This window comes from Stegastes partitus, unplaced genomic scaffold, assembly GCF_000690725.1.
Source record: "Stegastes partitus isolate 25-593 unplaced genomic scaffold, Stegastes_partitus-1.0.2 Scaffold1421, whole genome shotgun sequence".
NCBI classification, from domain to species: domain Eukaryota; kingdom Metazoa; phylum Chordata; class Actinopteri; family Pomacentridae; genus Stegastes; species Stegastes partitus.
In genome coordinates, this window is record NW_007579152.1 from 39,580 (window position 1) to 64,366 (window position 24,787).

At 41.4% G+C, this 24,787-nt stretch overlaps 2 protein-coding genes across 3 annotated transcripts in view; one reads left to right on the top strand and one right to left on the bottom strand.

Moving 5' to 3' along the window:
- The first annotated feature begins 808 nt into the window (after nt 1-808).
- Nucleotides 809-19,617, top strand: elovl1b (ELOVL fatty acid elongase 1b). Of its 2 annotated transcripts, none has more exons than XM_008299473.1 (8): nt 809-921; nt 16,267-16,367; nt 16,457-16,647; nt 17,437-17,517; nt 17,630-17,686; nt 17,787-17,892; nt 18,265-18,401; nt 18,746-19,617. In XM_008299473.1, exons 2-8 carry the CDS (start codon nt 16,298-16,300, stop codon nt 19,082-19,084), a joined length of 981 nt encoding a protein of 326 aa, XP_008297695.1. In that variant the 5' UTR covers nt 809-921; nt 16,267-16,297; the 3' UTR covers nt 19,085-19,617. The 2 variants fall into 2 exon arrangements, with proteins under 2 accessions (XP_008297695.1, XP_008297694.1); XM_008299472.1 differs by lacking the exon at nt 809-921 and adding an exon at nt 12,852-13,014.
- Nucleotides 19,618-20,971: 1,354 nt separating this feature from the next.
- zfyve9b (zinc finger, FYVE domain containing 9b) overlaps nt 20,972-24,787 on the bottom strand; it is a 14,526-nt gene continuing 10,710 nt past the window's right edge. Inside the window, exons 11-15 of the mRNA XM_008299479.1 lie at nt 24,292-24,372; nt 23,862-24,024; nt 23,559-23,664; nt 22,551-22,730; nt 20,972-21,687 (exon numbers count right to left, since the gene is read on the bottom strand). Of these exons, the coding sequence (XP_008297701.1) occupies nt 21,526-21,687; nt 22,551-22,730; nt 23,559-23,664; nt 23,862-24,024; nt 24,292-24,372 (692 nt within the window). The 3' untranslated portion in view covers nt 20,972-21,525. The remainder of the gene's footprint in view (nt 21,688-22,550; nt 22,731-23,558; nt 23,665-23,861; nt 24,025-24,291; nt 24,373-24,787) is intronic.

A 24,787-nucleotide genomic window follows, 5' to 3' on the forward strand; every position in this document is an offset into this window, starting at 1 on the left:
TTATTTTTTGGTCTCATATTTCTTTGTTCTCGTGACATAAATTCTCTGTTTCTTTATTCTTTACATTCTGTGTATGGCATTAAGGAGGTTAACATTTACAGTATTAATGATATTAACAAATCTACACTGAGAGGTCCTCTGCAATTAAAGACATCATTATCTAGCAGAGTTAACCATCTGAAATTGGTGTTAAAATGGAGGAGGGGACTTGAAATCCTCAAGGGGAAGAAGAATTAAACTATCAAGTCAATTTTATTACATTAACTCAACTTAAATTTAGTTTTTAAACAACTAATTTAAAAAAAAAGAGTTTAAACTACACAGAAAGTTAAGTTAATGCAACTTCTAACTTCATGATGTCAACCCAACCATCACAAATAATGTTTAAAAACTTTATCTGAATCAATAAAATCATTTTTATAGCTTGCAATTAATGAAATGTTGGGAATCAGGACCTTAAATGACCTTTTAGATGTTGGAGTGATTCTGTGACTTGAGAGCACAAAGTTTCAGTTTTTTTTTAAACTGGCCTCAGTCAAATGAGAGCACACTCACCAGCAACAATAATACTTACATGTCCTACAAAAATGTGTTGACCTCAGCTGCAGAGATAAAGCAGACATGCATGTGCACATGAGGGCTGCAGTCCAACCTGTTCCTGCCTCTTGAGATTCTTTGATTTGGGATTGGTGACGGAGGACCCTTGATGCAGTCAGCTGATTACGTCCACATCGAGCGACATCAAGTCAGAGCCGAGCACGGCGAAGATGACTCCACCTTTTTCCAGCTCCATCAAAGGGCTTGGTCATGAGCGAGATTTAAGCCGAAAAGAAGAGGAAGCAGAGCGAACTTCACGCACGCCGTCGGCTCACGTTAACGGGCAGCTTGTTCGACAGACTCCGCTGGTTCATTACAGCTAAAGTGAGTACAAGCTTCTGACACTGTTTTTTCTCCCTCTAACGTCTAATTAAAGGCAGATTTTATTGATCTCTTGGTTACTTTCTGGTGCGTAATTTTTTGTTTGGGGGGAAGGAGGAGGAAAGAGTGGGGTGCGCACGGTGCCAATTCATCCGCGTCACATCCAACTTATTCATTTTATTGGTTAAATGAGTGGATTTCTTCACAACTGCAACATCGTACAGATACCCAACATTTTTTTCTGTAACTTACAAGCAGCTGCTGCATTTTTTTTGCAAAAAAATAATTGCATTAAACTTAGGCGTCACCCCTGACCTCATGTTCGCCAAATTACGCATCCGTGCTTGTGCTCCAACTTTTCAGTTTGCACCAAAATGGGTTTAATTATTGAGCCCCGTTGTGTGTGCTGTTGATGGCATCGTGTTTGCACCGGAGGACACAGATCTCCCTGACAGGCGGATTCCCCTCCATTGTCAGTGTGTGTGTGTTTGAAGGCGGAAGAGGATGTTGACTGTCATGCTTCTGTTTGCAGCTGTCACACATGCGAGTAAGAAAGGATAAAGGCACCGAACAGATGCGTTAGTGCAGGTTAGACTGTGGATGAAGACATGTGGCTTCAGATCAGATGATCAAAAGTGAAAGTCACCTGTTGGTGAGCTGCTGTAAGTGTGTCTAACTGTCAGTAACGGGTCTGATTGCAGCCCTCATGCGCAGATGTGTGTCCTGGTTGTCTCTAGAACAGAGGTCAGACACATTTTTATGTATTTAGTTTTTGCTTTTTGTGGTGTTTACGTTATTACAGGACTAGAGTGTAGTTAAAATGACACCTTTTCTGAAAAATATACAGTTTTTGAAGTCATTCCAATGGCTTACACTGTAAAAGTTCATACAAGGGCACGACTCCCAGCATTTAGTTAAATGCATGTTTAATGATATAAAATCAAGTGTTCTGATTTAGGCAAACCTTTTAGACGTTACTTTCATGTGTGGGATTGCCATTTTAATGTTAGTAGCTCCATCCATCCATCCATTATCTATACACACTTAATCCTCACGAGGGTCACAGGGGGCTGGACTCTACCCCAGCTGACTCAGGGTGAAGGCAGGGGACACCCTGGACAGGTCACCAGTCTATCACAGGGCTACACTTAGAGACAGACAACCAAGCACACTCACATTCACACCTACGGACAATTTAGAATCACCAATTAACCTCAACATGTTTTTGGACTGTGTGGGAGGAAGAACCTGGAGAGAACCCACGCTGCACGGGGAGAACATGGAGACTCCTCACAGCAAGATCCCGGGTGTCCTTCTCGCTGTAAGGCACCAGTGCTATGTTAGCAGTTGCATCTACTTAATAGTTGAGGTAACTTAATAAAATTGGCTTCATAACTACATTTTTCTTCACTTTGAGTTCAGGATTTTAAGTCCCCTCCTTCATCTTAAGATGTCTGGACACATTTCCAGACTGGTAATTAAAAATACCTTTTAACTGTAGTGGAAAATGTATTTTCCCAAACTCACTGTAGTTGGTTGAACATGATTTCATTGAATTTACTATTTCAGTTTCTGAGGTCATGCAGCTATACGATCTTATCTGTCTTGTAGCTCACATGAACTTGACTCGCTCGTAAATAAAATATGAGCTAAGTGCAGCAACAAACTGACAATTGAGCTGACCTTTCTGAGATGCTTTATTAGGAACATTTTGTCTCCGTCATGCGCTGTAGAACTGCAACAGGAGATACTGGAGGTCACTGGCTGAATGATACATTTAGTCTTTTTCATGGTATTGACACAAAAATTCACCTAAATCTTACCTAAATGCATATATTTTAACAGTCCAGCCACTGAGCAGCCATGTGATGCTCGATACATGAGGAAATGTGTGCTGCCTGTAGAGCTGCAGCCATTAATCGATTAGCTGTTAGCTATTAATCAGCAGCCATTTGGACAACCGATGAGTCAGTTTGTGTAATTCCTTAAAAAAAACAAGTCAAGTTTTCCCATTTTGATGGCAGTAAAGTGAATATTTTCACCATTTTCTAACATTTTATCGACCAAACGAATCATTTAATGCAGAAAATAATCAGCAGATCAGTCGTTACTTCTTGGAGAAACACAGAGATTCATGCCTCAGTTGTGCAATATGTATAATGGAAGTGAAACTACTGCTTACGCTGCATTGGTAAGTTTTTACCAGCGAAGCACGATCTGTGGTCTGTCACACTTTTGCACTTTTGTAACTGATGCATGTTAACTGTAGAGCTGCAACAGTTATTTAAATTTCAGTATTGATTAAATATTTGTCACTTATTAAGCTAAAAGGTTGAACATTACCTACTTCCTGTTTCTCAAATGCAGGAATTAAACTCGTTTTTTAGTGAATATTTTCTAGATTTTGTGCTTTTTTGTTGTTGTTTAGACAAAATGTGGGATTTTATAGCCAAACTGATTAACTAAGAAAAAAGTTAAATGCAATATACTTTACTACTACGGCTCTAAAGTTGCACAAAGACTTTAAATTAACTCACACTTGGTTTACCACAAGTACCATATGTAACAGTTGAACCTTTACACATGGACATGATGTTTGCTGTTTGCTGAGCAGCCGTCCCGTATTGAAGCCTGTGTTTCCAGGTGATTCTCTGCGCTGAGGTCGCCTGTGGATCGCTAACTGACTGTTGACAATGCAAACATTAACCGTAACTAACAATTCTGAGCCGGAGACAAAAGGAGCTGAAGGTCAACCAGCCCAGGTGAATCTCTGATAGTAATGTAAACACTCTGGCGGCGTCACCGCTTCATCGACTCCCAGTGTCAACAGCCTCGCATGTACAGCCCATAATTTAAACTGCAATCTCCAGCTCAGTAGGAATCGCATCGACTCCTTTTGAACCACGTTTCCACGAAGGAGTGCTTTTGCAGGCCGAGCTGGGTGTGTTTACGCTGCAGTTAACCACAGCCTCCTCCTGTTGGTCAGCTGTAGTAAAGTGCTTTGCAAGGTAGAGGGAAAAAGTTAGTCTTTCATTTTCCCTTACCACATGTTCCCAGACACACTCTCTGTTTAGGGGATGCTTGTCAGAACACCATGCCTCTGCTTAGTTACTTAGTTCACTGGAGCACAAAGAGATAAAAGTGACATTTAATGGTCCTCCAGTTGTTTGAACTAGATGGAGAAGAGTGGTCTAATGTTGATCTGACTGTTCTTTGTTAATTTGGTAAACGATTATCTACCAAAACACTTAGAAGTCACCATCCAAATGCAGGAATTCTACCTGGCAGTGATTGAGTGAAACGGCTTAAAACAACAAGTCGTAATGCTGAACGCTCCGCTGGCGCTTAAAGGCTACTGTTCTAGTTGTTTCTCTTTGGTTATCTTGGCGCTCTATTTCTAATGCTGCACAGTCTGACATTGGTTTTTGTCGCGGGTAGAGATGCCATCATACCTGTCATTCTGCATTTCATTCGGTCAAATGTTATGAGCGTCGTTTACGGTATAAGCTAATGACAGGAAAGTTCATCCGGGGAAAGAAGTGCAAAGCTGTTCATTAAAGCCTCACAAATGCCCGTCATCTGGTTCAAAACGCCTGCTGTGATGTTGGGTTATTTTTGTTGTTGTCTGAGGTGTGGCTGTAATTGTCATCATACTTAGGTTTGAACTCGCATGACCTCATGCCACTGTGATCTTTGTACGGACTTAACTATACGTCTAGTCAATCAGTTCATGAAGCTACCGCGTTGGGTTTTTGGTCACTTCTCAAGTAGCAAAAATCCTTTTCCTTTAATACTCAGCATTGTTTGACCCCAAATGTTTACTGTTCCATGGTGGATAAATATGCACCAGTTCAGTCTTTACAAGGCAAAATAACAATCTAACATCTAAAAAGCTATACCATGCTTTAATTTGAGAGAGAAAGTTCAGTCAGTTTATGCAGCCAGCCTAAGTGTTGACCTTGTTGTGTCCTTCCATATGTTTTGGACAGAGGGGACTGGTTGTGTATTTTGACCAGCATGCCTGTGAATGTGTTAGTTTTACCAGTGGCTGCATTGTTTTGGTAGGATTTGACCTTAAATTATTACTCTGCTCGTTGACATTGACATAAGAAGTATTTACCCTCCTTGGAATGTTTCTCCTTTTATTACTTTTCAACATTGAATCGTGCTTAAAGTAAGTTGACTTTACAAAATAAAACGGATTCAAACTGATTTCTACAAAGTCATGTCAATTCATTAACAATATGAACTGTAAAGTCAGTGATTGCATAAGCATTCGTTCCCTTCAAGCCGGTATTTAGTAGGTGCACCTCAGGGCACAATGACAGCATTGAGCCTGTGTGAACAGGCCACAATCAGCCCTGCACAGCAGTTTTACCCCATTCTTCTTTGCAAAACTGCTCAAACTCTGCCAGGATGCACCTGGATCATTTAAAAAAAACAGCTTTTTTCAAGTCCAGGCACATATTCTCAGTTGGTTTGAGCGCTGGACTCTAACTCGGTCGCTTCACAACGTTCACCTGGTTGTTTTTAAACCATCTCTGTGTAGCTTTGACTGTATGTTTCAGGTCATTTTCTTGCAGACTGCAGGTTTCGTCTCCCGGGATTTATCTACACTTTGCTGCATTCATTTTACCTTTTGAGGCCTTTTGATGATGATGCTGCCACCACCGTGCCTTACAGTAGAGGTGGTGTGTTTGTGATGATGTGTTTGATTTCTGCCAAACATAGTGTCGAGTTTGAAAACTAAACCGCTCCGTTTTGGTCTCATCAGCCCAAAAAAAAAAAAAAAAACCTTCTTCCAGTTCTCATTCTAAATCTAAATCTGAATCATCTCAATGAGTCAGTGTTGAAAAGCAATAAAAAGGGAGAATCTTCCAGTACTTTTTTATAGGCCTTGTATTTTTTAATTGCAGCATGCTTGTGTACATAGCCATGACACCATTTCTCAACAACAAAGCTTAATTTCTCACCTAGTTGTTGTTGTTGTGAACAGCATTTGGAAAAGTAGACCAAAGGTCAAATTGCGGGAATGTAATTTAAAAACTGTACAACAAAAGTAAACGGTTCAGATTGATTGTCACTTCCTCCGATGTAATGAAAAGTCATGTCCGGAAAATCACTGCTGATATTCCTAACAGTTTTTAAGCTTTAAATACACAGAAGTTAAGTCAAGTTCATGTCGTAGTAGCCGCTCAGGTATTTTTGACAGACATGATGTCATTCCAGTCATTTTAAAGTCTTGCATAATCCCAACCTGTCTTCCAGGTTTGTTTATGCGTCGCTCTATTAAACCTGAAGTTGTTGTGTAGGCATTCTCGCATGTTTTGCTCATTAGATATCTAAGATGGCACCTTGAGCAGGCAAGAGTGGTGGAAAATCACTGGAAGAAACATTGGGGGACGGTGACGGGGAACAACAACTGGATGGGGTGTTAGAGCACAGATAGAAAACCAGGAACCACATACTGACCTACATTTCATCCACATGTGCACCATTCCAGTTTGGGTGGGGCACTGCTAAGTGTTTGATACTTAAATTCTGTTTCAGTTTTGTGGAGTAATCTCGGGTCAGCTGAGAATCTTAATTGTGTGGCGCATTCAGGTATCAGTCGGGGGGTGGGCGTTAAGAGTTTCAAGCTTGTTGTAGCAAGTCCTCCTTTTGTTCATCTCTGCTCTGCAGGCATGAGTTTGGTTGAAAATTCCTCTATGATTAGCGCAATTCTTTACGTCGGGCTTCAGTCAACACTTGTACATTTTTGCACACCCCCTGTGCGTTTACGTCTCGATGCACCGGAGGTCCGTGACGTGGTTCTTAAATTTGTAGGTTAATGTCGTCATTGTTTACATACAGGTTTCCTGTTCAGGGAGGGATTGTTGCACGTTACGATCAAATTAATTACTTATCTGAACATTTACGTTCCTGACTGACTGGTTGCATACTGTATCAGGGTTTTCCTACTACTTTAAGACTTTGGTGCAATTGCCAAAGCCGACTGAGCAGGAGAACTTAATCAGAATCAGAATCGGAATTTACCATATTGTCACGTTTAAAACTAAACGTAGCCACATATTGGGAAACTAGACAATTACTTGTTCGGCTATTGTTTTTCATTGTTTGTAAGTGGCCTTAATGGTGCTCGTTTGAGTGGTTTCTGATTATTTACACAAGTCTTATTGAGTTTATCAGCGCTGAAGACGATTGGTTATCCCCGTTTAACCTGCAGGAGATTGTGAGAACACCTGTAATGTGTTTCAGTGCCAAGTAGGAAACACATTTGTTACTGGCAGGGAGAATACCAGCTGTCAGAGATGATGAGCTTAATCAGACAGCCTCACAGCTTCCATACAGGACATCAAAGTCCTTCAGAAACCTTTGGAAAACCCAGTATTATATTATATTCAATGGCCAAATAATCTCCAAACCAGAAACTTTTATGATATTAATTATACTTGGATGTGGTCTGCGCTCACTCACATTAAAGTTCATACAGTTTTCAAGCATAATCAACTGCAAATTTTACTGACTGCAGTTTCTCAGACACCTGTGGATGTTGGCGCACATTTATTTTCTGCCTCCTGCACCTGCTGAGCTGCGTCTCCATGATCTGCACGAACTACCCGAGGCGCCATTGTTGTCTGTGGAAAGTTCCAGAAATCTGAGTAGTCAGTGGGTGAGACCTGCAGAGGGGACGGAGGGGGAGGGCGGGGCGCCAAGAGAATGAGACCAGTGTTGATAAGTCGGCCCAGTCTGAATAGTCGCAGGTAGGGGTGATACTACTCCCCCACCAGCACCACCACCACCTCCACACACCCCTAACACAGTGAAGGTGGTGTAAACATGTCAGTCCTGGGGCAAGTTCAGCAACATTCCAGTGCTGGGGGGGTGGTGGTGGTGGTGGTGGGGGCAACAGTTACTACGACTCAAGCATTTTGTTTTAGAAAGTTTGTTTTCTTTAATTCATCTTAAGTGCATTGGGTTCATTTTGTTTATCCCAAAGTCACCGGTGTTCATTTTGATCATTCCAGACACCTACCGTGCATACCTGGAAACCAGCGTGCCGTCACATCTCTGAGGGTTATTTTGCATACAGCCACAAGAACAAACCCTTAATCTGATTGTGCAAGCCCAAACATTTTTTATTTATGTGGCAAGAGACAAGGCTGCAGGACAAAGTCCATCCTGGTTTATTATTTTTAATAAAGGTGTGACTTGCTTTAAAGTTTGCCGAAGATATTGTAGATCGAAGTTGGTCTTCTTCAGGGATGAAATGTTTTCCTTTTTAATTCAATGTTCGAACTATTAGTGCAATTAAATGTATGCGCACAATAAACAAAGTGGTGCAAAAAGCATTTCCAAATATACGTCTGATCTCAAAGACAAATAACACTTTAAATAAAATGCACTAAATGCAAAGCAAAGGTTTAAACCTGAGTGTATATGAACCAAACAACAAGTTGGTCTAAATCACATTTCTACTTGCATTTCATTTTACATGCAGTATCAGCCACAACCCTGTAGAAGACTTTACATAGGAAAGTGTATTTTATTTCCCAGATGTGCAAGAATGTTTAGTAAAGGTACAACTTGACCCTCCTTGTCATGCAATAGTAGCTGAAGTAGTCCTCGTATGACTTTTCTGCTTGGGCAAGGATGTCCTTGAACATACCTGGTTATAAGCTGGTAATGTTTTCAGTGAGGGAATAATCTGGTTGTTGGTTTTTTTGGTGTCTTTGGATGAAGAAGCAGTCAGGCGAGTTGGGATGAGACTGATTTGTAACCAGTGTGGAATGAAACCTGCTTGTTTTTTTTTATAGGCACCTCATTTTATCTTTGGTGTTATCTTGGCGCACATAACTGGACTGAGAAAACCTGGGCCCCAGGTGATGGATCTGCCCCCCAGGTGACAGGAAGAGCAGACTACTATGATGTCTTTGTTTTCTGGGTGATTTGTCATCCTGCAGGCTTGACTGGATTGTGTCTTTCTGTTTTTGCCATGTGAGACTTCATTCATTCATTTAGCTGATTTTATGGAGCAACCTGCCATGCTGTCATGTCTCAAATTGATGTTACTGAGGTATGTAGTGTAGATAAGGCCTATGAAAAGTATTCAGTCCTCCAGCATTCATTTTGCTCTCTAGCTTTACAAGCCTCCTGCTGCCGAGAAGCATCCCCACTTAATGATGCTGCCACCGCCATACTTCACAGTGGGGATGGTGTGTTTCCGATGATGTGCAGTAATTGGTTGTCCATCAAACATAGCCTCCAGTCTGGTGGTTGGTCAACAAACTTAGTTTTGGTCTCATCAGATCAAAGAACCCTTTTCCAGTTGACTTCTGAGTCTCCCACAGGCCTTCTGATGAACTTGTGCTTCAACAGTGGCTTTCTTTTTGCTAAGCACCCATAAAGCTTTGACTGTTGAAGATGTCGGACGGCGGTTGTTGTGCGCATCGTGTCTCCCATCTCAGCTGCGGAAGCTCCGTCAGAAGTCGTAGGTGTCTTGGAGGCCTCTCTCACTGGTCTTTTTCTTGTATAGTCTCTCCTTTTTTAAGGACAGTCTGCTCAAGGCAGATTTACACGTGTGCTGTATTTCTTCCATTTCTTACTGATGGCTTTAACTATACTTCAAGGGGTATGCAGTCACTTGGAAATGTTCTTGCATCCATCCCCGGACTTATACCTTTTTAACATAGTGTCTTGAAGTGTCCTTATGTCTTCATGTCTTATTTCTTCTGATTTACCAGTGCCTGGACCTTCCAGATACTGGTGTCTACAATCAGTGAGACACATTCACTGCACTCAGATGATCTCTATTTCAATAATTGTGTGACGTCTAGCACCAACTGGCTGCATCTGTATTGGATTATGCGAGTACGGTGCATCTACTAACTTGATGGAGGTGGATACTCATGCAGTTATTTATGCAGTCAAAATTCATTGGAGTGAATTGCGACCTGTGTTTTTAAAGCTGAAGTGCAAGCTTGTAGTGCATCCCCGGTATCCTCACAGAGCACCATTTTGTTTATGTCCTACTTGCTTGCCAGCCACTCCCAGGGCTGTTCTTATGGCTTTTTGTGTGACAAAGGTGAGAGTGAAATGCAACTAATCACATTTGAAGAATTCCATACAAGCTGCGGCTCAGAAAATCAAACCACATTGCGGGTGAAGCTGCATTCATATCAGTGTTTACAAAATACAACCTACGCTGTACCAGCAACAACCTACAGGCAGTGGGTGTAGTGGCACTCCTGCTAGGTTAACATACCCTGAAAACAAGATGATAATTATCTAGGTCATCGGTCAATCTGTAGTTGTAAATGAAACTAATGCGAAGCCATGGATTGACTTGATGGGTGCACTCATTCTCAGTCCAACTGGTTACGTTTTACAGCAGGGAGGGTCACAGTGAGAGCACCGAGGTGTCGAGTGTGACTGTGAAGCCATGAAAAATGGTTTGCCCGGGTCAGGTGGGTGGGGGGAGGGGGGCCCTTCAGTAGAATTTTCCCGGTGCTCCCAGAAAGGTGAGAACCGGCTCTGCTAGTTAACTTGTTACACTAATATTTTAAAGAAGGTGGTTACCCTGTGGCCATTTACTGTGAACCCTTGTCTAAATGTAAAGGTATGTGCACGGTTGTAAGGGTAGTGGGACTGCTCGGGGCCACAAAAAAAACTCATTTTCAAATCCAAATATTGACAGGTGTCAAACTGTCCAGAGTTCTGTTGGTTGGTTGTAAGTCAAACATTGCTCACTTGGAATGCATAATCAGCCCCAACGTTATGCTGGAATTAACCACCAAAGGCAGGCCTCAGCTGTACAACCTTTTCAAAGCAATATAATTAGCTGCACATCCTCACACACGACAATGGAATTTTTGCTCTGCATAGCTCGACCTGGCGTTCGTACAGTGACGGGGCCTTGGCAGCAGAGTCGGACTCGTCACACCTGTGTGTGACATGCTGGTGGAAATTCTAGGAGGCTTGTGTTCGCTTCTGTAATGCTTTTGCTGCACACATACATGCTTCCATTAACGGTTTCCAGTCAACAAATCATTTATCAGGATTGCACTGAGTTAAATTTTGGCATTTGTGTGTCAAACATGAGTTGAATTGATGATCTTTAATGCATCTTAGGAGGAAGTTGTAGATATCTCCTCATTCTATATGAAAGCACGACCAAATCTAAACCGTATAAGCTTCTCTTTTATCATTTCCACAGTGCTGTAATTAAAAAATATGGTTTGTTTTGATTTGATTGATTCTCTTCCGGTAATAAGTGGACTTTGAATGTGGTCAGTATTGATGATTACGCGATTTCACAAGTCAACCGTAACAGTAGTCGGCGACAGAAGAAACTGCTTCCGTCGGCGGCCATGAATGGCGTTTCCACATCCTTCCGTCTTCACTTTGTCACGGCGGTAGAGGGGTGTTGGTTTCACGGAACAAGATTACTATCATATTTGAAATGGCTCTGTCAGCGACTGTAGCTGCAGATGATGAATTTTGTTGTCAGGTGTGTTTTGGTATTTGGAGGAGGGGCTGAAATGCCTCCCCTCCACAGGGGCAGACCTGCAGGTAAAACCTGCCCTGGCTGATACAGTATAACACTGAAGAGGGCATTTACATGAAACGATGGCCAGTGGAAAACTTTCCGAGCTCTGATGTAATCGGCCAAGTTCAACAAATGGCTATCGGAGACTTTTTTTTCCAACACTGATTGCAGTTAGTTGCCGCCTTGATTTCACTCATCGGCCTCCTGAAACTAAATTTAAAGCAAGTGAGCAACTGTCTGCAACTGCAGAAAGATGACTAACATATATATTCATCTTAGGAACTAAATGTCTAAACCACTACAGGTCGTTTTAACCAGATCACATAAATGACTAGTTAGGAAATCTGAGGAAATTGCAAATCAAACTACAGGGTTTAATCCTGATTTTCTCCCCTCATGGCAGATGTTTCAACTGCTGCAAATACTTTCCTGAGCAGAAAATGTAACTAGCACCTATTAGCATTGTTGTAATGTTTTGTTCCTCCTCATAACAACAGGGCGTGGCAGTGAGATCAGAGTAAGTGATTTCCTATCGGGGACAGCGAAGCAGCCTTACACAACACGCTCGGAAGAATTTTAAGCATTATCTTATGACTCATGTCTTCCCTTTTGCACCAATCGCTGTTTTTTTTGTGTGTGTGTCTGCAATCAGCTTCGCCATCCAACCCTGAGTAAACATTACAGCCGTGTGGCGCCTGTTTATGACGCTCATGTATTAGATGTTTGTCTGTGGAAGGCCATTATGTGCTGCACTCTGGACCTGTAGGCTCAGATTTGGAGTGGACAAAAAACAGGAAGTGAGATTTTAATTTGGAAATATTTGCAGCTACACAACACAGGAAAAAAAAAAAAAAAAAGTATCAGCTAGTCTTTGCTTCATGGGTGTTGGTCGGGTACAGGGCCAGTACAGGCGCAACAATGGCCTCCTTCATGATAACACAGTGGCCACTGATTTCTCGCCCTGCTCCCTGTGAATAATATTATCAGCCCACCCCCGTCCTGAGGAGAAACTTCACAGGGCGACTCCGGAGCGTTTGTCGGCGAGTTGGAGCTTGTGAGTTTGGGCGAAGCGTGGCTCGTTGAAGTTAAGGGCGGCGGTCGAACAGCAACCATTTCACTCGGCGGTATTTGGTAGCGTGGGTTTAAATAGAAACCAAACTTCCCCCCTCTTTGGACATACACAGCTCTGGCTCTTCTGGCTCAGCCTCCTTCCCTCCCTCTCCTTCTGTGAGCTAGTTATTCATCCACTGTGTGAGTCAGGGAGGGTGGGGATTTGGAAGACTGCTGTACCAGTCACACTTTGTCAGTTTACTTTTCTCATTCCCTTACCCCCATCTCTCTCCCTCTCTCCCTCTCTCTCTTTTTCACTCATTCTGTCTTTCTCTCTCTTCCTTGCTGCTGCTTTTTCCTCCTTTTTTTTTTTTTTTGCTGCTGCTGCTGCCCGCCTGCCCTTTTATAGCTTACGGAGAAGCTGGGAAAGAAGAATCCACTTTGGCTTTTTGCTTTTAAAAGAGGGGGGAGAAAAAAAAAAGTCTTGTCCCAACAAGGTAAGTTGCTCAGTGTGACGTAGAACTTGTGTGTGGAGTCTGCTCACATGTCGGGCTTCTTTCCTGTTCTTTTGGTGTTTTTATTTTATTGATAAAAATGTCCTTTTCGTAGCAGATCGTTCGTTTTTACAAATAGTTTCCTGGCTGCTCCTTTTTTTTTTCATCTCTGATCCAGTTCATCATTAACTCCTTACTAGTGTGAGCTCTTTTTTTTTTTTTTTTCCATCTCTGTGATTCATTGACACGGCTCTCTAAGGAAATGTTCCCACTCCGTTTCCACTGTATGTCACCTTGGTAGACGTAAACCAGCTGCTTAGTTGTCAGTGTTGCCTCATAATGAACGGTTGGTTGTGTCGGGGCACGCAGGACTGAGGTTTGACACCAACTTTTATTCGAGTTGAACAAACAGATTAAATGTAGTTAAGGGCTGTAAATTATTTCTGCTGAGGTGATACAAGAGCCTTTTTTTCTCTCCTTTTTTTATACACAAGTAAACTGGTGCTTAAATGGTCATTGCATCTCTCATAAAGGAAAACATCTAAACAATAGCAAATAATGATGTTAAGCATCAGTTTACAACATATTCTCCTGGTTCAAGTTCTGAGGTAATGGATAAGCCTTTAATTGGTGGAGATTAGAAGCAGTTAGGTGGTGTCATTGTGTGTGTGTGTGTGAGTTCATTTACAACCAGCTACAATAAATGGTACAATAGTGTCAGGGCAGCGAGGTGCAGTAGCTGCTGCTGCTGCTGTTGCTGCTGTTGGGTCCTGGGAAATGGTTTTGTGGTTTCACTCAGCTGAAATGGAAGGGGCCTCATTTTCTTTGATCTTCTATCTTCATCTGGGTTTCAGGATTGAGACATGTTGCCTCTTTTTTTTCTTCTTGTTTAGTGTTGTCATGATCACAAGACTGTCCTCCTGACTTGCACAATCAGTTTTATTAGTATTTGTAAAAAAAGAAATGCTGAACAAAAAGCACTCTAAAGAGAGTCACATGTTGCATGTTCATAGGATTTCTCAGTTATGAACTTGTGCACTTTTACAGTGTCTGCAACATGACCCGGTTTAGAAGTTGCATTGGATCCCAACAAAACCATCTTTTCTCATCAAACTTAACCGTCAAAGAGAGAATGTTGGCTTTAAATTTCCACTGAAAAAAGCTCAAATTTAAACAATGTGTAGTGGTCCAAACTGCCGCTACACAATTCCTGTTCAGTCTACTCACAACCACCTAGGTTTTGTCACTAACCCGACCAGGTTATGATCTGATCCATTTAACTTTTCAGCATTTTTCCTCAGAACAAGACAGACTCTACCCAACAGGCACGATGGTACTCTTGTTGAAATGTGAGGTGCCTGACCAAATGCCTCATCGTCGATTCAAAAACAACCACAGCTTTATGTGTAAGAGTTTTCTGAAATGCCATGTGTCTAATCCATTACACAACAGCAGCCGTTTTTGCACTTGTGGTGACAGATGACGTGACTCGGGGCTCCGTCATGTCGACAGAAGGACGTTTTAGCCAGATAGTGCGGCTGTCACAGGTCGCTCTGGAATGCCAGACCCTCTCACCTGGAAGCTTAACAGGAAAATCAACAGCAGAGATACTGTGGTGTTGACAAAAGCCCCGTGGTTACCATCTGAAAAACTGAATCTGTACAAGGCATCTCCAAAACGAGGAATGTCCATTTGATTATAATCTGTGAGCCCATACTGTTCGTAATCAGTTAACAGTGGTCACACGGAACAGTCGGGCCGGTTAAGGTGACGATAGTCAAAAGTGTTGGCGTCACAAATGAGATGAAGGCTCGAGATGGCTGATTTGCAAAAATGGCTACAGCTGGTATTTTTTTGCATTCAGTGTGAGTTTAAAATCCCAAATAACTTCACATCTTTTGACCTTGCTGTAGTCAGCGAGTCAGATTTGTCATTAGATGTCAGCAATAACAGAAAAACCAAAAGATAATCAACGTTATTGTTGGAGGGGAGAAAAAATGCATAGCTTTAGTCTGCATTAAACATTTTCTACCACCTACATGAGCTTTGACCTTCATTCCACAGGCTGAAATTATTAGCTTTTAATGATATTGGCTTAAGGATTGGCTGCTCTGTAGCCTTTGGGCAGTGAAAACTCAGAGCATTGTAGATTGTACATCCAACAATGGCTCCCTCTGGGTCCAGTGTGGGGAGAGCAGACCGCACCCTGCATGTCCTCGACTTTTGTGAATACGCTTTGCAGTTTACACTTGATATGATAAGCCTTTTGTCAACAGAAATTACCCAGATCTGAAAGGCCCATTGCAGCATTCCTGTGTGCAGGCTGCATGTCATGGCACTATCTGAAATACTTAGTGGCAGACTTCCAAAAAATTTGGTTAGTACATAGCAGGAAGAAACAGTTGTTAGTTTAAGGAACTTTGATATCAGCGTTAAGGTTCCGCCGTTTGTTCTGTTGGATCAGAAACCTTTTTTTTTTCCCCCCATTTGATCTCAGTTGGGTTTATTTGAAAGAGCAGTTTGGTTATTGTGTCTAAACATCTGGCGTGACTCCTACACGCAAACAGCCAGCCTCACTGTGGGATGAGGGATGCCCTCCCAGCTCCCTGAAGCACCTCCTCTCTGATATCAGGCCATGTCTGATGAGTGGTTCGAGCCGGGGGCAAAGCATCCTGGGACTTTTTTTTCTTTTTTTTTTCCTTGGGAGTGTTTGTTCGGTGAGGGATGAGCTGCTCTGTCCCAGTAATTGCATTTCAGTCCTGCTGAATCATTAAATGTCACAAAATGCTCCTCCTTGAAGGCATTTATTGGTCACGGGTGAACACCAGCGAGGCCCAGGCATAAAATAAAACGACATGTGATTTTTCTTTTTTCTTTTTTTCTTGCATGTTATGTAATTCACTCTTGTCTGGAAGGAGAACACTGGATTATTGCTTTATGTGATGTCTCTGGAAATGTTTCTGTCTAGGGAAAAAACATTAACTGCCTGTCTGTTATGTCACACAATGATTTTTCCACAGAAAATCAATAAGAACAGATGGGGAACGAGACTGGTACATTTTAATTTCACAAATGCATCTAAAAAAAAAAAAGTCTTATAAGTGCACTTGTCTTTTTTTTTTTTTTCTTTACATTCAGCACAAGTCAAAATATTGTCTTTCAATTACATGGAACGGTGGAAGGATTCTTACTTTGAGGAGCTAGAACTAACAATGAGCTTGTTGGGGTTTTTTTATTTTTTGTTGTGTTTTGCAGATAATTGGGTCACACCAATAAGAAGGCCAACATGCTTCAGGGGATTCAGGAGTTTGGCTCAAACGCCATGGATATCTATGACTACCTCTTGGCAGGAATCGGTAGGTGTCCGACAAATGCAGAAAGATTGTTTTGTACGTTCCCCCCCTCTTGTTCGTTAAATGTAATTGTACCCATTTACGCCTTCTAGATCCACGGCTGAAGGATTATGCGTTTATGCAGAGTCCTATTCCCATGACGGGGATATTGCTGGCCTACCTTTTCTTTGTACTGTACCTGGGACCTCGCATCATGGCCAATCGGAAGCCCTTCCAGCTGAAGGAAGCCATGATAGTCTACAACTTTCTGCTAGTGGGGCTATCAGTATACATCGTGTATGAGGTAAGAATCTGTCACCAGAGATCAACTTGTGAAATAAATCCTTGCACATTTTATGTCGGACTTCTTTTCTCCATGGATATTACTAAATTCAAGTAGACACAAGGAGTTCACCAAGTGTCGGCCTGGCTGATTACCTACATTAAGCATTTTTCGGATAATTGGAGTTGTTTGTTTTTTTCCCCCAATTTCTTATTAAAAGTTGAAAATGTGCTGCTTTGGCTCTGATGTAGTCATGTTTCTATGTATAGTCACTACAGACTTGAGCAATGTCCTATCCACAGCACTCTCTGACTGATTACACATTAGTACAAATAGCCTATCTAATATAATTCAGTTTTTTTGTATACCTGTAACTTTCTGGTTAGATTGTGTGTTTCTGAGGTGTTTAGGGCCAAATATCATAACTTCAGTTTTGTCTGAATTTAAAAGAAGAAAACTAAAAGTCATCAAGGCTTTTATGTCCTTAAGACATTTCATTACATTTGGCCGTGTAGATAAATATAAAGGGGTGTCATCTGCATAGAAATGGAATTTTTTGCAGTGTATCAATACTAAAAGTTCCCTTTCAATTAAATGTGTGCAAAACATTGATAAAAGGCATTTTAGGAAACTTCAGTGTTGGAATGTGTGCTATTCAAAATGTTGACATTAAGATTTTAAATTTTAACGCAAATGCATATAGGCTTCAAATATTGGTTACTGGTATCCTAAATCGCCAATAATCGGCATCAATCCTTTAAAAAATAGTGATAAACCTCAAAATTGATCAGATTTTCTTGTCATTTCCAGTTCCTCATGTCTGGATGGGCCACAACGTATACCTGGAGATGTGACGCAGTTGATACCTCAAACAGTCCTCAAGCCCTACGAGTAAGTTCCTCAAACTCTACAACGAATAGCATTCAGTAATATTGTTATTTAGCAGCCTTGCATTGGTTTGCAAATGAGTCTCCTCTTAATTCAAGCCTGTGCTCATCTCTAGATGGTCCGAGTAGCTTGGCTCTTCTGGTTCTCCAAGATTATTGAGCTGATGGACACAGTAAGTCCACTTTGTTTTACCTGATGTCATGTTGCATTAGTTGGAGCTTTTTCCATCAGCACAGCTCAGCTTTCACTAATCAACATCCCATTTCTGTTAGATGTTCTTTGTGTTGAGGAAAAAGCACGGCCAGATCACATTCCTGCACATCTTCCACCACTCGTTCATGCCCTGGACCTGGTGGTGGGGAGTCGGCTATGCTCCCGGTGAGTACTCATTAAAGAAATCTTCACCTGTCAAAGGTTTTTTTTAAATGATTAACAGAGGGATGAGGCAGCCAGGTGGTCTAGTAAAGTTACATCATTCTTCACACCAACCTTGTACATATTGAACTGTACACTTTGCCACAGTTTTCTTGGTTTGGATTCTACTTTGATCTCGTTAAAATGCCCTCTAAGAAACCTTGCGCAGGGTGACTGTAAAGTACAGAACTGTTTAGTCAAAGGAAAATGATTAACCAAGAATGTCTGCGTCAAACTTTATTGGCCTTGGCGCGTTGTGATTTTGATACGAGGTCAGAGGTTTCTTATATTTGGCGATAGGGGTCGGTCTAATCACGTTTGTCAATGTTGCTCTAGGTGGAATGGGATCTTTCCATGCGATGGTGAACTCCTCCGTCCACGTCATCATGTATTTCTATTACGGTCTCTCCGCTGCTGGACCAAGGTTTCAGAAGTTTTTGTGGTGGAAGAAATACATGACTGCCATTCAGCTGGTACGTATACCCTAAACTCGATTTAGAATTTTTGACTACCTAAAAGATCAGCTTCAGGATGGATTCAGTATTGAACGTCTTGAACTACTCAGGTTCTGTCAGCATGTTTCTTTTAAATATTAGTTATATAGCGCCACCCTACAGCATAAGTCATCTCCTCACGTGGTAGGACAAAGACCTTACAAAATGTCTACAAAGAAACCCAACAAAACTCAAGATTCCTTTGGGGTTGCTTTGAGCAACCAATTGGCAATGATGGAAAGGGATTTAAAAAAAAGCTTCCCTTTAACGGGATTTAAGACAAATTTCTCTACATTCATTTTCATAATTTCTCCCCCCAACAGACCCAGTTTGTCCTGGTATCTCTCCACGCCACCCAGTATTACTTCATGGACAGCTGCGACTACCAGTTCCCCATGATCCTCCACCTCATCTGGATGTACGGAACCTTCTTCTTCGTGCTCTTCTCCAACTTCTGGATTCAGGCTTACGTGAGGGGCAAGCGGTTGCCGAAGCAGGACGTTAAGCAGTGCCAGAACGGCAAAGCTGCATACACGAACGGCAAGCACCACGAGAACGGCACCAGCAACGGTGTCGGCCACGGACCCTCCAACGGCACCAGCAACGGCTCGGCCCACCACGAGAACGGCAGCACTCACATGGGCAAGATGAAGAAGGCCTAGGAACTCTGGAAGGAAACGCCCAAGACGTATGATCTGTTGAAACTACTACAAATTCCAAAGATAATTTTGGCTGTTTCTTTCTTCTTTTTAGTTTTGTATGCAAAACATGGGAGAGCGATGTGGTCGATGATTTCCACAGTTGGGGGTCCCACGTTCAGTTGGTTGGTTTGTTCGTTTCTTTGCATTGGGGAGCCATTTATGGAACATGATGTATGAAGAGAAGATGTTTTGACCTAAATGTTATCTTCACTGATGTTGCAAACAACCTCGTATTTCAGTATCACTCTGGTGGCCTTTTCTCCCCACTTACCTTCACTGCTTTTTCTGACCCTCCTCACTCCCCCCCCTGTGGACAGATGACTGTACAGTTTCTATCAGACTTGAACATACATTTTTGTAAATAGTTTTACAGCAAACGGAGAAAAAAAAAATAACTAATTGTATTGGTATGCTTTAGACTTTCTAAATTTTGTTACATTGTGTATTTAAAAATTAAAATGCCAATAAATTCCAATTTAAATTATCTCGTTTTACATTTCGTGTCTGTGTTTTCACTTTCTCGCAGAGTAGCTGCGGTTCAAAACGTTTTCACTTCACGCTGTCAGGTCTTCGGGTTCGGACGTTGAGCAGTGTTGCAACAAAGAAGGAAAGCTTTTGCATTGCTTGCTTGTGCCTCTTGTCTTGGCTATCCCAAGTATGTGCGGCAAGTAGGACGTAAACAATGGATCCATTCTTCTTTGTTTGAAAAAGATTCGTGGCATGAAGCAGAGAGAAGCATCCTACACACCGGATCTACTCAGTTGCTTCATCAGGCTCAGAAAGGTTTTCGTAGTTATGTTTTAAGAACCATTTTGAAACTCCAGAAGTCTGCTCCACTTTTATTTAGCTGTCTTATAATATTTTAATTTTTGTGGTTCAAGTTTTTTTTTTTCATTTTTATGATCATGACATTTCATATTTGAAAGTATTCTGTATGATTTGTTTAGTATTATTGTGCATTCAACTCCATATGGTTCAGCGAATACCACTGGCTTACTTCTGCATTATTAATTTGTTGGATAATATGTGCTCAAAGATGGGACTTTTCACTCGCCTATGTTGGAGATTGTTTGTTTTACATGTACAATACTGCAGATTCTGAATCAATGACATGTTAAAAACAAAAAACAGGCTTTTATCTTGATTTTTTTTCCCTGAGATATTGTTGATCGGACGTGGCCTCGGATTTCAATATATGGATAAATGGGCTGAAAGTGGGTCGACATGCAATTTACAAAAAGAAAAATCTCAGCAAGTATTTGATATATCAAGCTAAAGTTTCACAAATATCTTAATCAGAGATGGATGAGCAGAAATTGTTCTTAAAAATGTGATGTTTGAGATGGAATGAGTCTTTTCTTCATATATATAATTATAAACTAAATAATCCAGCATGTATAATGGTTGTTCTTATATATAAGAAAGTTCTATTTGAAATCTCGTTTAACCAGTGGAGGTTGCAGGTTAATCTATAGCTGTGTGTCTGAGAAGGAGTCCCAAAGTGATTGTAAGGAACCCTGAGATAATTCAGGAAAAAAACGAAAACTTTGTGCTACAAGCATTTCAGATTTCTCACAAAATCCTGGATGCTTTTGTGCCATCAGGCTTCTTAAAGTCACGCTCACTTTATGCAATCTGAGAAAATCCTTTGTAGCCACAATAAACTCATGACAGGAGGTCACAAGTAGACATTTTTGGATCACGAGATAAAAACGGTTGTGAACCACTGATTTCTAGGAATGTATTTGAGTGTCGCAGCTTAATCTCAAAACAGACCTTGGAAGTATAAAGAACACCACCTCCCTCTGAAATGTGCACGTCAGCGATTCGCAAGAAAACAGGCAGTAACTCAGTCTTGTTGCAAGTTTAATTCCAAGCTGACATTACATTTCATGAGCAGTCGATTAAAATACATCCAGTATGAAAACATTCTTTAGGCATTCATTCAGTGTGCATCAAACCGCTACAGATCTACTACATACAGTACTTCAAGTCATTCTCTTTTTCTCTTTGCTTTTAAGGTCGCGGGGCCGAAGCCAGCTCCCGCTTTAAAGGTATTCTTCTGTATAGGAACAGGTATTGAACATTGTGACATGAATGATAATCAAGCTATGGAGTTGCTACTACAGTGCAAAGAGCTGCACGCTGATCTCGTGGTCCGTCGTAGGTTTCATGCAGATTGTCTGCGGCCGAGTAGATCAGAAAGCCAATAAGAGTCTGATCGTGTCTCTCTAGTGGTGGATGGATGAGATGGATGCAGACCTTCGGATTTTCTGTTTTGTTTTTTGTTTTTTTTTTGCCCTTGGAATGCTTTTATTCGCCTGAAACCGCACTGATGAGGAGTGCCGGAGACGGAGCTGTGGCCGGGGGTTACGAGGATGAGACGTCGGGGCGTGCGTTCTCTAAGTGATGTTCTCCAGGATGTAGAAGATGAGCTCCATCACGATGGACTCGTCGCCCCTCTTGCGCCCCCTGCTGTGGATGACGGGGATCAGCACGCTGTCCAGGGCGTTGAGGTACTGAGCTGGCAGCGGCTGCCCGTTGCTCCCGGCCACAAATCCCACCTGGAGTTACAAAACGAACCGCTAGTTAGTGTTATTGCAGTTTCACACTTGGAGGCTGTAATATAAAGTTTACGACTAAGCTTTATATGAGCTGTTTGTTCTTTGTTCTTGCCACCACAGTTGGACCAACTTCTAAAACCATTAAGTGTAATCCGTGCTAATGAATTTCTCAAAGTTTCAGCAGAATTGCACTTAAACTAACATTAGCCCTTAGCATAAAAACTTCACATTTTACTGCTAAATAACAAAAATGGTAAATTATTAATGGAAAAGAATGAAAAAGGAGCAGAGAGCAGCAACTATACAGGCTGTAAAGTTGAGAAAGGGGGCTTAAATTTTAAAGACTTGCAATCAAATGTGTGCATTAGAGAGAAGGGTTGTAGTGCTTTTGTTTTATGCCGTTATAGTATGAAATCTGTCCTTAAAACTTGTTTTAATAGAACCTACAAAATGTAAAAAACTGCAGAAATTAAACTCTGCCTTCAATAATCTGCACAGAATGCCTACAAACAAAACATCTTCAGATTTCCTGATTCTTGACACCATGTGGTTTGTAGGGATTAACTGCAGCTCTGCTTTGCTTTGTGTCTGTGTGTCCATCTACTAAATTTTTCATGCTGTTGTCCCAGAAGTTACACATTTCTGTAAATATTTTATATGGCAGAACAGATGTAAGAAAAATCCAGAACTCAACTCTGACAAATGTGTTGAATTTTGGCTCTGCTGGGAAACTATTCCTGATGTAACCTCAAAGGAGGCGAATGCATGAAATGTGAAGGCCACTTCCAGCTTGATGTATTAGCAGTAGTGATTTTTGCGACAACGCGTCTCGCCGGCTTCAAGTTCTCTTAATCTTTTCTGACCTCTTGGGAGTCGAACGTGACGCGCAGCCCCAGTTTGGCCATGCCGTCCTCCTTCAGCAGCTTCAGGTGCGGACACAGCGCCAAGCAGAACGCCCGGGCGATGCGCTCCGTCAGCCGGTTGTGTTCGGCAGAGTCGCTCGCTCCTCCTTTGGGAAGATCAGCCCTCTGCAGGAAGAACACCTGCACCAGACATTGACATTGAAATTTAGCTGCCTCAGATGAACTTAGAATGAAAAACCACAATATCCTAAGCTGACTTTGGGTAATGTGAGCTTTTCACAACATTATTTTTCACGTCAACTCACCTAAATTTACAATTTTTTGCTGTAGTTGTACAATATTGCAGACTCTGAATCAACAGCATGATGAGAAATAACGGTGACATTTTCAGGCTTTAATCTTTAACCACTTAAGACCAGAGCTCTTGTTTGATATGCTTTTTTTTTTTAGAGAACAAAAAATATAAAGAAAATTCAAATATATTTTAAAAAATATATACAAATATTTTAAAAAATAAAAATATAAAAAATAAAGATAAATAGCAATAATAAAATAATAATAATAACATTAAAAATTAAAAATAAATTTTAAAAAATTAACAACTGTGGTAATATAACCCAAGATGTGATGTCCATGTATGTGAAGTCCTTAGAGGTTAATAGTTTCTCAGATATTGCATGTCTATAAATTTCAATGTGGAAAAAAGTAGGTTAACGGGGAAGTTTGTGACACATCGAGCTAAAATGTTATAATCTTATGTCTTTATAAATATCCATATTTTATGCTGTAAAACTTTTGGGTGAATCAGACTTGTTTGAGCAGAATCTGCTCTAAAAAGTTGATGAATTGAGATGGATTGACAGTTGTTTAATATATATATTCCAGCTGCAACCATGAACTAAGTAATCCAGCTATCCAGCTTGTATGTTGGTGGTAAATGCTTGGGTCAAACACTGACTAGAATAATTCAGATGGACCTGAAAGATTTTAGCAGATCATTGAACGTACTTCTGTCCAGCGGATGATCTTCCCGTTTTCTTTGTATTCTGATTTCTGGAACATCTTGGTACTGATGATAGACTCCATTGATTTCCCATCGATGGGACTTATGACGCTGGAAAACACAAACAGATCATTTAAAACCTTTTGTCTACAGGAGGCTGGCAGAAATTCTCCTAAACACTATATTTTTATTTGTACTTTTCTAACCACCATCCACTAATAATAGTTCATTTGAATTTTCATGAACTATCTTTTGATCGCCGCATTGTTCCCGAACACAAAAGGCACCTGAACTTCAAACGCACTCACCCCTTATTCACAGTGCATTTCTCCTCCACCCACTGCACACAAACAAGCTCCTGGCTCTCCGATTGGTCAAGCCGTCCGCAGGTGACGGTGTAGTCTTTCATCTCCCGTAGCGACCGGCGCAGCTCCGCCATGGTTTCCACGGTGATCTGCACCATGAGCCCGTCTGCGGAGAGGGGACAGCGATACAGGAGAAACACACAAACGGACACACGCACACTCGCTCACATGCATCGACGCGTACACACGCCTAGACGAACAGGCTGTTAAAATGTACACAGACACACACATACAAAGATCAACACGCTCTGAATAAACCGGTTTGCAGGCAGCGATGCTCTACTTTTAAAGAAATGTAAAGAGTGAATCTTCCTGTGAGCAGGAAGGTGAAAGCAAAGGTCAACGTGGCGCCTCCTCTGAGTGGATCTCCTACCTTCTACGATGCTGGACTTGGCCAGGTATCCTGCAGAGGCTTTCAGTGCACTGCTGAATATAAAAAAGCACGAGCCGGTCACTGTAATGAAATACAAGAAAGAAAAAAAAAGTTGTTGGTCAGTTTTGTCCGAATCAGTCTTTACAGTGAGAAGACACCTAGCGCCACCTAGTGTCATATAATGAAAAGTAACCAGTTCATTGCCCTTTGCTTCCCCTGACATCAGCTTTTAAATCAAATACTTCATGCTCATTGTGCTGTGGAATCTGCTGGTCCAACTACATGAAATAAACTTCAAGCTTAAATTGAGCAAAACACTAAAATCTAGAATTCCCTTGTGCACGGCTTTGCAAAATAGAAACATCTGGACATCTTTGGCATTATTGTAGATTTAATTACATGAACACATTATACCATGTTCATATTCATAGGATAAAATTTTATGGGTTTACATTGTGTTTAGCATCTATGCTATTTGTGCTGCTAATTGGTTTGC